The 16,344-nt window shown below is 44.4% G+C and overlaps 1 protein-coding gene across 1 annotated transcript in view; it reads left to right on the top strand.

Moving 5' to 3' along the window:
- LOC311117828 (rho guanine nucleotide exchange factor 4-like) overlaps positions 1-16,029 on the top strand; it is an 18,412-nt gene extending 2,383 nt beyond the window's left edge. Inside the window, exons 2-10 of the mRNA XM_084192736.1 lie at positions 9,150-9,329; positions 9,578-9,778; positions 9,917-10,096; positions 11,358-11,590; positions 11,851-11,980; positions 13,272-13,403; positions 13,489-13,732; positions 14,385-14,462; positions 14,871-16,029. Of these exons, the coding sequence (XP_084048862.1) occupies positions 9,204-9,329; positions 9,578-9,778; positions 9,917-10,096; positions 11,358-11,590; positions 11,851-11,980; positions 13,272-13,403; positions 13,489-13,732; positions 14,385-14,462; positions 14,871-15,028 (1,482 nt within the window). The 5' untranslated portion in view covers positions 9,150-9,203 and the 3' untranslated portion in view covers positions 15,029-16,029. The remainder of the gene's footprint in view (positions 1-9,149; positions 9,330-9,577; positions 9,779-9,916; positions 10,097-11,357; positions 11,591-11,850; positions 11,981-13,271; positions 13,404-13,488; positions 13,733-14,384; positions 14,463-14,870) is intronic.
- The last annotated feature ends 315 nt before the right edge of the window (positions 16,030-16,344 follow it).

The raw sequence follows: 16,344 nt of genomic DNA, 5'->3' as shown, positions 1-16,344 counted from the left end.
ATAAGTATTCATCCCCCTTGGCGTTTTTCCTATTTTGTTGGATTACAACCTGTAATTTAAATTGATTTTTATTTGGATTTCATGTAATTGACATACACAAAATAGTCCAAATTGGTGAAGTGAAATGAAAAAAATATATATTTTCAAAAAATTATACAAAATAAATAACGGAAAAGTGGTGCGTGCATATGTATTCACGCCCTGTGCCATGAAGCCCCTAAATAAGATCTGGTGCAACCAATTACCTTCAGAAGTCACATAATTAGTTAAATAAAGTCCACCTGTGTGCAATCTAAGTGTCACATGATCTGTCAAATGATCTCAGTATATATACACCTGTTCTAAAAGGCCCCAGAGTCTGCAACACCACTAAGAAAGGGGCACCACCAAGCAAGCGGCACCATGAAGACCAAGGAGCTCTCCAAACAGGTCAGGGACACAGTTGTGGAGAAGTACAGATCAGGGTTGGGTTATAGAAAAATATCCCAAACTTTGAACATCCCACGGAGCACCATTAAATCCAGCATTAAAAAATGGAAAGAATATGGCACCACAACAAACCTGCCAAGAGAGGGCCGCACACCAAAACTCACGGACCAGGCAAGGAGGGCATTAATCAGAGAGGCAACAAAGAGACCAAAGATAACACTGAAGGAGCTGCAAGGAAAACGCTATGTCTGGCGCAAACCCAACACCTCTCATCACCCGAGAACACCATCCCCACAGTGAAGCATGGTGGTGGCAGCATCATGCTGTGGGGATGTTTTCCATCAGCAGGGACTGGGAAACTGGTCAGAATTGAAGGAATGATGGATGGCGCCTAATACAGGGAAATTCTTGAGGGAAACCTGTTTCAGTCTTCCAGAGATTTGAGACTGGGACGGAGGTTCACCTTCCAGCCGGACAATGACCCTAAGCATACTGCTAAAGCAACACTCAAGTGGTTTAAGGGGAAACATTTAAATGTCTTTGAATGGCCTAGTCAAAGCCCAGACCTCAATCCAATTGAGAATCTGTGGTATGACTTAAAGATTGCTGTACACCAGCGGAACCCATCCAACTTGAAGGAGCTGGAGCAGTTTTGCCTTGAAGAATGGGCAAAAATCCCAGTGGCTAGATGTGCCAAGTTTATAGAGACATACCCCAAGAGACTTGCAGCTGTAATTGCTGCAGAAGGTGGCTCTATAAAGTATTGACTTTGTAGAGTTTTCTGTTTTTTTGTCTTATTTCTTGTTTGTTTCACTAAAACAAATATTTTGCATCTTCAAAGTGGTCGGCATGTTGTGGAAATCAAATGATACAAACCCCCCAAAAATCCATTTTAATTCCAGGTTGTAAGGCAACAAAATAGGAAAAATGCCAAGGGGGATGAATACTTTTTCAATCCACTGTATACCATGGTATAAATGATGCAATACCATGGTAATATTTAGGTACAATGGCAGTACCACAGTAGTACCATCATACTTCAAAGCTAAAACCATGGTACATTTCCATGATTCAGACTACACCATGGTATAAGTGAAAGTACCCTAGTAGTACCATGTTATGAATGAAAGTACCATGGTACATTTTTGTAAGGGATTTTCCTTGACACCCAAAAGTACTCGTTACATTTCGAATGCTTAGCAGGACAGGAAAATGGTCCAATTCACGCACTTATCAAGATAACATCCCTGGTCATCCCTACTGCCTCTGATCTGGCGGACTCACTAAACACAAATGCTTAGTTAGTGTCACGATTCTCTAAAGCAGAACCCAGAAGCAGACCAGGACAAGGTGAGTAGACAGAAGGGGAGTATTTATTTAACGACTCAAGTGCGGAAGCAGGATAATTCAGGAGACGGAGCGGGCAGCGGAGGTGAGTTGGTGGAAGTGAATAGGCAGATCCAATGATGTTACAGAACCCACCGACTACCAGGCAAGGGTGGAGTGAATGTTCCGGGAGAGTAACTGTAGACAGAGTAAACGGAGGTGAGTACACGGCAAGCAAAAAGTACAAAACAACTAAACGAACTCTAGAAAACTTGTGGCTGATACGCTGACACAACATACTGTTCATGGCTAACGATCCGACAGGGAATGGATGTCAGGTCAGAGCTTATGAAGTGGAGAGGTGATGATCAGGACCAGGTGTGCAGATAGCTGATGAGATGCAGGTGCGGGTAATGGAAAGATCTCCCGCCTTGCTTCGTCGCCCCGGCAACCAGACAGGGTGCGTTCAGGAACCTCAGGAAACAGACTCCAGGACAGAAAACAGGCAACTCAGGCAGAAAGGAAGCGGGATTCATGACAGTTAGTAAATTATGTCTGAGTGTTGGAGTGTGCCTCTGGCTATCCGTAAATTGTTTAAACAAGAAAATCGTGATACTTAAGTATATTTGAGCAATTACATTTACTTTTGAGACTTAAGTATATTTAAAACCAAATACTTTTAGACTTTTACTCAAGTAGTATTTTACTGAGTGACGTTCACTTTTACTTGAGTCATTTTCTATCAAGGTATCTTTACTTTTACTCAGGTATTACAATTGGGTTCTTATTCCAGCACTGGACAAGGAATGCACAGGTAAATGTGTCTCAATTTTAAAAAAGCATGGTCAATGGAGAACCTCCATGGAAATAGCTTATAGTCTAGGATTAAGATTAATCTGTTTCCAGGAGACCACCCTGTAGTATAATGTTCAGATAAATGTCAGCTCTGTAGACTGTCACTGGAGGCTGCTGAGGGGAGGACGGCTCATGATAATGCCTGGAAAAGGAGCGAATGGAATGGCATCAAACACATGGAAACCATGGAAACCATGTTGTTGATACCTCCTTTCCACTTATTCTGCTCCAGACATTACCACGTGCCCCTCCTCCCAAATTAAGGTGGCACCAACCTCCTGTGCTGTCTATATTATAGAATCAGAGTGAGGTAGCCTGGGTCATCATATTCTGTTTGGTTGAGTTGAGACGAGCAGTGGCTGTAAATAGGTCTGTTTGGCTACACCTGGGTATCAAGGTCGGGGAGAGAGAGGGGGAGAGAGAGGGAGAGGGGGGAGGGGATAAAGAGAGGTGGAGAATCCAATAATGTAGTCAGGTAAGTGATTGTGTGTTAAAGGTCGACTCAGTGCACGAGGCTCAACGTCTTTACTGTTTTGGTCCCCTGGCTACCAGGCTGTAACAGTGTGAAGAGAACCCATGCACCTGCACAGATACAGTTTGGCTGTGTGAGAGTGAAGTCTTGCATCTTGCTCCTTTCAATATCTGCGGTGCTGCTCGTGGGAATATCATTTAGCTAAGTATACTTTTAATTAATTGGATAAAATAGCGGTATGATAATCAAATGCAATAATCACGATTTGTAGTTTATTTTTATTTAACCTTTATTTAACTAGGCAAGTCAGTTAAGAACAAATTCTTATTTACAATGATGGCCTACCAAAAGGCAAAAGGCCTCCTGCGGGGACGGGGGACAAAACACACATCACGACAAGAGAGACACCACAACACTACATAAAGAGAGACAACACAACACTACATAAAGAGAGACAACACAACACTACATAAAGAGAGACACCACAACACTACATAAAGAGAGACAACACAACACTACATAAAGAGAGACACCACAACACTACATAAAGAGAGACAACACAACACTACATAAAGAGAGACAACACAACACTACATAAAGAGAGACAACACAACACTACATAAAGAGAGACAACACAACACTACATAAAGAGAGACCTAAGACAACAACATAGCATGGCAGCAACACCACATGACAACAACATGGCAGCAGCACAAAACATGGTACAAACATTATTGGGCACAGACAACAGCACAAAGGGCAAGAAGGTAGAGACAACAATACATCACGCGAAGCAGCCACAGGTGTCAGTAAGAGTGTCCATGATTGAGTCTTTGAATGAAGCGATGGAGATAAAACTGTCCAGTTTGAGTGTTTTTTTGCAGCTCGTTCCAGCTGCAAAAAAGCAGTCTCTAGCTGCAGCGAACTGAAAAGAGGAGCGACCCAGGGATGAGTGTGCTTTGGGGACCTTTAACAGAATGTGACTGGCAGAACGGGTGTTGTATGTGGAGGATGAAGGCTGCAGTATGTATCTCAGATAGGGGGAGTGAGGCCTAAGAGGGTTTTATAAATAAGCATCAACCAGTGTTGCCACCAGCCATACTGCTCGTTCTGTGCGTGATTTCCTGCAAGACATAAATGTCAGTGTTCTGCCATGGCCAGCGAAGTGTCATTACAGGCTTGGAGCGTTGCCGTTAGGGGTGACGAGGCAGCTCAGGACAGAGAGAGGTTTGAAACTGAGGCTGGCCCAGGGAGTGATGAGAGGGGAAGTACCATGGCCCAGGGAAGTACCATGACTCAGGGATGTACCATGACTCAGGGAAGTACCATGACTCAGGGATGTACCATGGCCCAGGGAAGTACCATGGCCCAGGGATGTACCATGACTCAGGGATGTACCATGACTCAGGGATGTACCATGACTCAGGGATGTACCATGACTCAGGGATGTACCATGGCCCAGGGAAGTACCATGGCCCAGGGATGTACCATGGCCCAGGGATGAGGAGGCACACAGAGAGAAGTGCACTGTTTACATCCACCACCTGGCAGAGATGTGTGCATGTTTGGATTCTTCCTATATTTTCCCTCTGTAAACAAACTCATATCAATATACCAGTACAGCTAATACTAGAATATTATTATGTCTTTCACCTGGTTCACATGATGCATCTCTACTCTCAGTGAAAGGAGATATTCTGGGGTTTAGTTGTATAATGATGGCAGGATCAGTAGAGGAGAAAAAAAGCAGAGGAGAAGAGAGAAGAGGAGAGAATAGATTTGTGGGGGCATGTCGCCTAGCAACAGGGCCATAGTCCCCCTTGCCATGATGATGGATCTATAGCAGGGAGACATAGATCACCTTAGCCAACAGAACAGACATAGAAATAGACTCATAGATCACCTTAGCCAACAGAACAGACATAGAAATAGACTCATAGATCACCTTAGCCAACAGAACAGACATAGAAATAGACTCATAGATCACCCTAGCCCACAGAACTGGCATATAATTGGACATATAGATCACCCTAGCCCACAGAACAGACATATAAATAGACATATAGATCACCCTAGCCCACAGAACAGACATAGAAATAGACATATAGATCACCCTAGCCCACAGAACAGACATAGAAATAGACATATAGATCACCCTAGCCCACAGAACAGACATAGAATTGGACATATAGATCACCCTAGCTTACAGAACAGACATAGAATTGGACATATAGATCATCCTAGCCCACAGAACAGACATAGAAATCGGAACATAGATCATATTATGATATCACTTAGCCTATGTTTGACAGTAAAGCAGGGCCATAAGGATAGAAAAGCATATCACCATAAATTGACTGAATTAATGCGGTAACGATAAATCGAACAATACGTTTCTAACATCAATGTGCACCACAGTTTTCTTATTACCATTTAAACTACTAGCCATCGATTGTCCCATTAACAATAACACATATTAGCAAACCTATTTCATGACAGACTTCACATTCCTCTAGTATAGGCTACTTATCGTAATGAACGATATCAGCAAAATGCCCACCATAAGTGGTCGGTATGGTCGGTGTTGATAATCTTCGGTTTATCGTCCCAGCTATACTCCACAGTATAAAAGCCTAGCATATTAAGGTTAGGAGCCTACGCTTGAGGAGTTACATTATTGATAGTTAGTTAGATGTGGCTTTTTGAGCAAGAATAAAATAATGACTTGCGTCCTGTCCAGGGGGTGTGCTTGTACATCAAGCTGTCTCACACTACAGAAACAGGAGATAGACTAGTGTCCTGTCCAGGGGGTGTACTGGTACATCAAGCTGTCTCACTACAGAAACAGGAGATAGACTAGTGTCCTGTCCAGGGGGTGTACTGGTACATCAAGCTGTCTCACTACAGAAACAGGAGATAGACTAGTGTCCTGTCCAGGGGGTGTACTGGTACATCAAGCTGCCTCACTACAGAAACAGGAGATAGGCTAGTGTCCTGTCCAGGGGGTGTAATGGTACATCAAGCTGTCTCACTACAGAAACAGGAGATAGACTAGTGTCCTGTCCAGGGGGTGTACTGTACATCAAGCTGTCTCACTACAGAAACAGGAGATAGACTAGTGTCCTGTCCAGGGGGTGTACTGGTACATCAAGCTGTCTCACTACAGAAACAGGAGATAGACTAGTGTCCTGTCCAGGGGGTATACTGGTACATCAAGCTGTCTCGCTACAGAAACAGGAGATAGACTAGTGTCCTGTCCAGGGGGTGTGCTTGTACATCAAGCTGCCTCACTACAGAAACAGGAGATAGACTAGTGTCCTGTCCAGGGGGTGTACTGTTACATCAAGCTGCCTCACTACAGAAACAGGAGATAGACTAGTGTCCTGTCCAGGGGGTGTACTGGTACATCAAGCTGCCTCACTACAGAAACAGGAGATAGACTAGTGTCCTGTCCAGGGGGTGTACTGGTACATCAAGCTGCCTCACTACAGAAACAGGAGATAGACTAGTGTCCTGTCCAGGGGGTGTACTGGTACATCAAGCTGCCTCACTACAGAAACAGGAGATAGGCTCCTGCTTTATCGGCCATTCTGGCTCGGACAAGGCTTACTACTATGATGCCAGCATGATGTTGACGCAGTAGTTTGTATGTGTGTGTACATGTACAGTGCCTTCGGAAAGTATTCAGACCCCTTGACTTTTTCCACATTTTGTTACATTACAGCCTTATTCTAAAATAGATTAAATAAAAAAATATGCTCAGCAATCTACACACAATACCCCATAATGACAAAGCAAAAACAGGTTTTTATTAAACAGAAATACCTTATTTACATAAGTATTCAGACCCTTTGCTATGAGACTCTAAATAAAATGAGCTCAGGTGCATCCTGTTTCCGTTGATCATCATTGAGATGTTTCTACAACTTGATTGGAGTCTACCTGTGGTAAATTCAATTGATTGGACATGATTTGGAAAGGCATACACCTGTCCATATAAGGTCCCACAGTTGACAGTGGATGTCAGAGCAAAAGCCATGAAGTCAAAGGAATTGTCCGTAGAGCTCCGAGACAGGATTGTGTCGAGGCACAGATCTGGGGAAGGGTACCAAAACATTTCTGCAGCATTGAAGGTCCCCAAGAACACAGTGGCCTCCATCATTATTAAATGGAATTCGTTTGGAACCACCAAGACTCTTCCTAGAGCTGGCCGCCCGGCCAAACTGAGCAATTGGGGGAGAAGGGCCTTGGTCAGGGAGGTGACCAAGAACCCTGATGGTCACTCTGACAGAGCTCCAGAGTTACTCTGTGGAGATGGGAGAACCTTCCAGAAGGACAACCATCTCTGCAGCACTCCACCAATCAGGCCTTTATGGTAGAGTGACCAGACGGAAGCCACTCCTCAGTAAAATACACATGACAGCCCGCTTGGAGTTTGCCAAAAGGCACCTAAAGACTCTCAGACCATGAGAAACAAGATTCTCTGGTCTGATGAAACCAAGATTGAACTCTTTGGTCTGAATGCCAAGCGTCACGTCTGGAGGAAACCTGGCACCATCCCTACGGTGAAGCATAGTGGTGGCAGCATCATGCTGTGGGGATGTTTATCAGTGGCAGGGACTGGGAGACTAGTCAGGATCGAGCTAAAGATGAACGGAGAAAAGTACAGAGAGATCCTTGATGAAAACATACTCCAGAGCGCTCAGGACCTCAGACTGTGGCGAAGGTTCACCTTCCAACAGGACAATGACCCTAAGCAAGACAACGCAGGAGTGGCTTCGGGACAAGTCTCTGAATGTCCTTGAATGGCCCAGCCAGAGCCCGAACTTGATCCCGATCAAACATCTCTGGAGAGACCTGAAGATTGCTGTGCAACAAAGCTCCCCATCCAACTTGACAGAGCTTGAGAGGATCTGCAGAGAGGAATGGGAGAAACTCCCCAAATACAGGTGTGCCAAGCTTGTAGTGTCATACCCAAGAACTCAAGGCTGTAATCACTGCCAAAGGTGCTTGAACAAAGTACTGAGTAAAGGGTCTGAATACTTATGTAAATGTGATATTTCCGTTTTTTGCTTTGTCATTATGGGGTATTGTGTGTAGATTGATGAGGGGAAAAAACAATTTAATCAATTTTAGAATAAAGCTGAAACCTAACAAAATGTGCAAATGTCAAGGTCTGAATACTATCCGAAGGCACTGTACGTGTGCAGTACATTTATCAGGCTATTTTCTCTCTCTCTCTTATCTCCACATTGATCTCTGTCTCAGTGGCTTGGCTCAGTGGAATCATTGCTTTCCACTCAGGACCTGACTCAGTTAGCTTAGCTAGCACAGTAGCGGAAAAAATCATTATGTTGTGTCTGTGCTAAAATGTAGCCTACAGAGTAGAAACATTGTTGTTACAAAGTCATCATTTCTGGGTTGAAACAACATTGTAAACATTGTACTCCTTTGTCTGTGATGAATAGTAGTCTATAGCTTTTTTTGCCTCATGCTTCAGAGTCATGCGTTGTAGTATAGTGATACTGGGTGGCAGGTAGCTTAGTGGTTAAGAGCGTTGTGCCAGTATCCGAAAGGTCGCTGGTTCTAATCCCCGAGCCGACTAGGTGAAAAATCTGTCGATGTGCCCTTGAGCAAGGCACTTAGCCCTAATTGCTCCTGTATGTCGCTCTGGATAAGAGCGTCTGCTAAATGACTAATAATAATAATAATAATACTGTACAGCCCTACTACCCTGTATTGTAAATCATGCATGTCTCTACTCTCTCTACCAGCCACTCTGCTTTCCAGTGAGGTTATTTATAAACTGGATGAATAACCTCCAGAGGGGGTTCCAGACCACCTGACCAGGGAAATGGCCCCTAGTTAGCCCATAACTAGAGTTTTTCCTGAATTGTTTAAAATGTTTATAAACCTTGTTTACCTTGTATTACAATGTCGTCCATTTTTTTGTTATGTCACTGTGAAATCCTCCCATACTGACCTGTGCTGTCCCCGTCTGTCTGTCTGTCCCCGTCTGTCTGTCTGTCTGTCTGTCTGTCTGTCTGTTTGTCTGTCCCCTCCCCAGCTGATTAGTGATGGCAGTTGTGTGTACGCCGAGGCCCTGTGGGACCATGTCACAATGGACGACCAGGAGCTGGGCTTCAAGGCGGGGGACGTCATTGAGGTAGTGGATGCCACCAACAAGGAGTGGTGGTGGGGACGCATCCTGGACAGTGAGGGCTGGTTCCCAGCCAGCTTCGTCCGGGTAAGAAACTAACTCTACATATCTCCTCTCTCTCTCTCTCTCTCTCTCTCCATCTCCCTGGGGAACTGAGGACAACAGAAATGAACTACTCTGTCTCTTGCTTATATTTGATATATATTATTATTGTTAGGGTTGTAAGTGCAGCTGGTGCTGCAGTTGTGCAAAATGTTTCTGTAGCATCTAAACTTTAGTGATCTGATAGTGAGGGTATTCTAGAACAACGGCGCCTCTCTTCCTGGTCCCTGTAGTTGCGTGTGAACCAGGATGAGCCCATGGAGGAGTACCTATCCCACCTGGAGGAGGCTGGGGCTGGGGAGGAGGACCAGCCAAGGGTGGGTCTGTTCCTGGGACCAGGCCTGCCCTGTAAGGAACAGATGAGGACTAATGTCATCAATGAGATCATGAGCACGGAGAGAGACTACATCAAACACCTCAAAGACATCTGTGAGGTCAGTTCAGCTCAGTTCAGACTACAACGTCTCAAGTTTCAACCTGATTATTTCTGGGAATTCTTAACATATTTTACAGAGTAAAATCAGGTATACATCTGTATGATTTACTACATGGGTCTACTGTTCCTCTCTCAGGGTTACATCAAGCAGTGCCGTAAGAGGATAGACATGTTCACAGAGGAGCAGCTGCGGTGCGTCTTCGGCAACATCGAAGACATCTACCGCTTCCAGAAGAAGTTCCTGAAAGATCTGGAGAAGAAGTTCAACAAGGAGCAGCCGCACCTCAGCGAGATCGGCTCCTGCTTCCTGGAACACGTGAGTACTGTTCAACACACAACCCACTGTGACAATGACTTCACCTGACCTTTGTCATATGGCCTGCATAACGCTATGTAATGCTGTCAGAAACATGACATAACATGACGTAACAGGTTAAATGAATGTGTGCTTTGATTGTGGCCTATGATGCCACTTATGTAAATAATAGACAATTACTGTATTATTATACAGGCTTTTTTATTTTTTTAACCTTTATTTTATCAGGGATTCATACTGAGACCAAGGTATCTTTAACAGATGTGCCCTGAATTACATAAATTACAGAAAATACACATCAAAATGCAAGCAGAAAGAAAAACAGAGTCATAAAAAACAAACACATTCATCAGTAATAAGGTCCACAATCAGCTTTCGGAATTGCCCTGGAGGCACCAGAACATCACATTTAAGAACATTTGGAAGATTATTCCACAAATAAGGTGCAAGAAAACTAAAAGCTGATTTACCTAACTCAGTAGAGACCATAGGAATTTCCAGAGTTAACCATCCCTGAGACCAGGTGTGGTAAGTCGTATGTCTAAATTTTAGTAAAGCCTCCCGAGTGGTGCAGTGGTCTAAGGCACTGCATCGCAGTGCTAGCTGTGCCACTAGAGAACCTGGTTCAAATCCAGGCTCTGTCGTAGCTGGCCGCGACCGGGAGACCCATGGAGAGTGGTGAAATGTTAGTCTTGACGCATAAAAATCCAGAGTTCGATTCAAGTTGAAAAATAATAATAAATGTATTTGTCGTTCTTCTGGATACAAAAATGTATAGGATTCTACCAAAACGAATTGTGATCATTAAACTAAAGAAACAAACAGCAGGGTGAACATGGTCTGGTACGGTCAAAAGACTGTGTGCTGTCATTCCAGTAACTCCCATTAGGCTATGGGGCGTGTATGTCTTTTAACTGTTTTCTCTATTGGCCTGTAGATGGGGTACACACACTTGACAAGGGATTTATGGCAAACACACATACAACAGAAATGCATCATGAATTGGAAACATACAATTAAGCCTATTTGGCTCCTACAGCATCACTTCTTCCATTCTTCTCAGTTATGATGCCAGAGTCCGATAGAACTTGCTTAGGCAGGGAAGAAGAGGAATTTGTGCATTTACTGTTTTCCAAAATGTAGAAGGATCACCAGCAGTTTATATTGGGGAAGTCAAAAAACCTCCCTAGAGCCCAAGCATAATTTTCGCCATTCCAAACTGCCATGTTAACGTTTCCTGTCTCCTCCTCTCCCTCCTAAGCAAACAGACTTCCAGATTTACTCGGAGTACTGTAACAACCACCCCAACGCCTGTGTACAGTTGTCCCGGCGGATGAAGACCAACAAGTATGTGTTCTTCTTCGAGGCCTGTCGCCTGCTCCAGAAGATGATTGACATCTCGCTGGATGGCTTCCTGCTCACGCCCGTCCAGAAGATCTGCAAGTACCCTCTGCAGCTTGCCGAGCTACTGAAATATACCAACCCCCAGCACAGGTACTGTAAACCAGCACACACATTATCCTGTATATGTACGGTGTACACATACAAGGAGTTACACATATCCCTTCTAATCTACACCTAATTCACTTACAGCAGCGGTATTGACACTGATAGTATATTTAGTTATTTTCAGATTGTAAATCGGCAGCCATATTGGTGACTTTTATATAAAACAAAGCTATTATAAGATACAGTGTGATGTGAGAGAGAAAGGAATGAGAGTCTAGCACGGTTGTCTGTTCTGGGACACCCAGGGACTATAAGGACGTGGAGGCTGCCTTGGACGCCATGAAGAACGTGGCCAGGCTGATCAACGAGAGGAAGCGGCGCCTGGAGAACATCGACAAGATCGCCCAATGGCAGCGCTCCATAGAAGACTGGGAGGTGAGCAGTGGTCTAAGGCACTGCATCGCAGTGCTAACTGTGTCACTAGAGATCCTGGTTCGAATCCAGGCTCTGTCGCCGCCGGCCGCGACCGGGAGACTCATGGGCGGCGCACAATTGGCCCAGCGTCGTCCAGGGTAGGGGAGGGAATGGCCGGCAGGGATGTAGCTCAGTTGATAGAGCATGGCGTTTGCAACGCCAGGGTTGTGGGTTCGATTCCCACGGGGGGGCAGTATAAAAAAAAATATATGTATTCACTAACTGTAAGTCGCTCTGGATAAGAGCGTCTGCTAAATGACTAAAATGTAATGTAAATGTATCATTGGTCATGGAACATAATCAAATCAAATCAAATTGTATTGGTCACATACACGTGTTTAGAAGATGTTATAGCGGGTGTAGCGAAATGCGTGTGCTTCTAGCTCTGACAGTGCAGTAATATCTAACAAGTAATCTCTAACAATTTCACAACATATACCCAATACACACAAATATTAATATTAATATGAATTAAGAATATATACATATATGGACGAGCGATGTCAGAGCGGCATGGACTAAGATACAGTAGAATAGTATAGAATACAGTATATAATAATAATATGCCATTTAGCAGACACTTTTATCCAAAGCGACTTACAGTCATGTGTGCATACATTTTTACGTATGGGTGGTCCCGGGGATCGAACCCACTACCCTGGCGTTACAAGCGCCATGCTCTACCAATTGAGCTACAGAGGACCACAATATACATATGAGATGAGTAATGCAAGATATGTAAACATTATTAAAGTGGCTAAGATACCGTAGAATAGTATAGAATACAGTATATACATATGAGATGAGTAATGCAAGATATGTAAACATTATTAAAGTGGCTAGTGTTCCATTTCTCAAAGTGGCCAGTGATTTCTAGTCTATGCCTATAGGCAGCATCCTCTAATGTGCTAGTGATGGCTGTTTAACAGTCTGATGGCCTTGAGATAGAAGCTGTTTTTCATTTTCTCGGTCCCAGCTTTTATGCAGCTGTACTGACCTCGCCTTTTGGATGATAGCGGGGTGAACAGGCAGTGGCTTGGGTGGTTGATGTCCTTGATGATCTTTTTGATGACTAGAGTCAGGTTTCCTGACCAGGTGACTTGATCTGGAAACAACGCCTGAGGTCATTTAGTCAGGACCAACTCCCTAGCTATACGATACACATTTGTTGACTGAACAATCTCTCTATATCATGCCCCGTATCTCTGCAGGCTCTAACATATATTTATGGTGTGTGTTTGAACATGGTCAGGGAGAAGATATCCTCAGTAAGAGTTCGGATCTGATCTTCTCTGGAGAGCTGACGAAGATCTCCCAGCCTCAGGCTAAGAGCCAGCAGCGCATGTTCTTCCTCTTCGACCACCAGATGGTGTACTGCAAAAAGGTGAGCAGCACTGTTAAAAACTACAACCCTTCCCCAACCACGTAAGCGTTAGGGTTAGTAACAGTTCTCTCTATCCCCCCTCTAGGACCTCCTGCGCAGGGACATGCTGTACTGTAAGGGCCGTATGGACATGGACCAGATTGAGGTGTTGGATGTGGAGGACGGGAAGGAGAAGGACTTCAACGTGTCGGTGAAGAACGCTCTGAAGCTGCGCTCGCTGGCGGGGGACGAGATCCACCTGCTGTGTGCCAAGAAGCCTGAGCAGAAACAACGCTGGCTCCGAGCCTTCCAGGACGAGAGGAGGCAGGTGCAGCACGACCGTGAGACAGGTGAGGTGCCACCCCGTTGCCTTAGGGATAACTGTCAGTTAACCGTCTCTGTCATAATTGTGCGCCACCGTTTGAAAAAGGTATGTGATGAACTGCCGACCTGTGTTTATTACTAGTCAGCTGTGTTTCCTTTCCTGTTAGTCAAATGTGAGATTCGTCCTCCTGTCTCTCTCTCTACCCCAGACTACTGCTGCCATAATAGTTCAAACAGCTGTTGTGGCAGTGGCTGTGGTCAGAGAACAGAGAACCAGGAAGAGAAGGGTATGCTAAATGGTTCAGAGTGTCATTGATCCCTCAGATAAACAGGCAAAAGGGCCCATCAATCCATCTCAGCTGCCCCCCCCCCCCACCCTTCGCTTCTCTGCCATAGTCTTAGGGTTTTGTCTGGGATCTGTGCATGTGTGGAGGGTTCTGCCTTGCCATCTGGTTGGAAGTTCAGTGGACTCTTGCTCTGAGGCTGTTAGATGTGTCTGCCTCCCTAACCCTGATCCAGTCAGCTCCCCCCTGGAAAAACAGAGCATATGGATGTTACTGAAACTTTCCCATCCAACAATCTGGCCTTGTATTATTCTGGGTATTGATAGGTGGCACTGGCAGAATGATATCTGTGATATCCACATTGACCTATGACCTATGTGGTTTCCACCTCCAGGATTCTCCATCACTGAGGTCCAGAAGAAACAGGCCATGCTCAACGCCTGCAAAAGCCATCCAGCTGGGAAGCCCAAAGGTATGTCTGGGTAAAGTAGTCCTTAGGGGGTTGGACTGAATATGGGTGCATGGCAGGAAAACTCCATTTCCCTTTGGGAGTTTTAGGTTTGGCTGTGTGGATGGGTGTGTAGTGTCGTGGGTGTTGATTTTTTAAAGAAGCTAAGATGACATGTTTGGCTATATTTATACACATTTAGTTTGTGTGCTTAATATTCATATGAGCCTCTTTAGATTCAAATGCACTTGTAATCCCCCCCATCTACATTTCAAAAACCCTAGTCTCTCGTCACATTCTTGACATTAACATGTTGAAAATTAAGTCGCTGATTTAGTTCTGGGTGCTGAGATTACTAACCCCCCTCTGTTCTCCTCTTCCCCAGCGGTGACCCAGAGATTACTAACCCCCCTCTGCTCTCCTCTCCCCCAGCGGTGACCCGACCCTATTGTGACTTCCTGCTCCGTCAGAAGCAGCCATCTCTGCCCAGCAGCGTGCCCCAGCAGCAGGTCTTCATGCTGGCTGAGCCCAAACGCAAGGCAACCACCTTCTGGCAAAACATCGGCAGACTGACGCCTTTCAAGAAGTGAAACGCCAAAGGAGAGGAGGAGAGGAGAGCTCTCTGTTCGTGCCTGAACTGACCTTTTTATGCCAGATGGTCTTTTATATATACATAATGCTATCCTAATTGATATACTGATTATCGTGAAAGATGATTATGATAATATTTTTTTCTTTGAGAAAGCACTTTATAGGTTGGTTACAATCAGACTTGGGAATGGTTCTTCCGGACATTGTGTATATACGTTGGGAGACTATTATACCTGTTACTGCAACCAAGCACCGATTGGTTCTACTACTGCTGCGTGATCATGCGACTGCCAATGAGGCTCCTCGTTATGAAAGACGTTGACTGACGACAACAAAATGATTTTTTCCCCCTGTGTTTTTGTTTTTCGACATATGCCAACTGTTCACGGTGCCAGATACATGTTGCTTTTGCATTTAAGTTTGTTCTGCTATGGAAAAAAGGTGACAATAAGGATAAAGGTTCATTGTCTCTGTGCAAAGATGTTTTCCTGGTTTTTTAAAATTATTTTATAACAGTCACACACCTTACCTTTGACCTTTCCCAAACTCGGTCCTCGGGACCCCAAGGGGTGCACATTTTGTTTTTTGCCCTAACACTACACAGCTGATTCAAATGATCAAAGCTTGATGATGAGTTGGTTATTTGAATCAGCTGTGTAGTGCTAGGGCAAAAAACAAAATGTGTACCCCTTGAGTTTGGGAAACCCTGCCTTTCCCTGTGCGTATGAGCAATTGACTTATTTATGGAAGTGCCGTCTGAAGTGTGTACCGGATGCTTTGAAACAGTATGAAGAGTATTGTTTTAGATTTATCAACCCCTGCATTTACATTCATTTAGCAACACATGTTCTAATTCTTCTCCTACTATGGCAAAATGAGGCTGGATTCAAGAGGTACACCTGCACTTTTGTTCCCCTGGTAAATGCAATGCCACAATACCACATGAAAAGAACACATACTGTTTCATATAATCTGGTCCTTAAACAGAATTTTAATCTGGAATATTGGAAGTATAATGTCTTATTTTCAAGCCTGGTCCCACATCTGTTTGTGCTCTTGCCAAAATCCATTGCTGTCATTGTCAAACATGTTTGGCAGGACAATTCCATAAGGAGTTGGCAATAGAGCCGAAGTAGACTGTCACCCTGGCTATTTTTGTTTTTTTTTTCATTCAAGAGTTAAAACCTAAAGACAGGGTGGATCACATCCTGAGCTTTCTACCTAAATCCTCGGAACGCTGTCTGTCTGCGACACCTTTCAGACGTCTTAATTTACAGCTGAATATTCAAGGTTTCTGGCAAGACAAGGTTGTCTG

This window comes from Coregonus lavaretus, assembly GCF_964263955.1.
Source record: "Coregonus lavaretus genome assembly, contig: HAP1_SCAFFOLD_1992, whole genome shotgun sequence".
Taxonomy (NCBI): domain Eukaryota; kingdom Metazoa; phylum Chordata; class Actinopteri; order Salmoniformes; family Salmonidae; genus Coregonus; species Coregonus lavaretus.
This window is presented reverse-complemented; position numbering and strand designations above follow the sequence as displayed.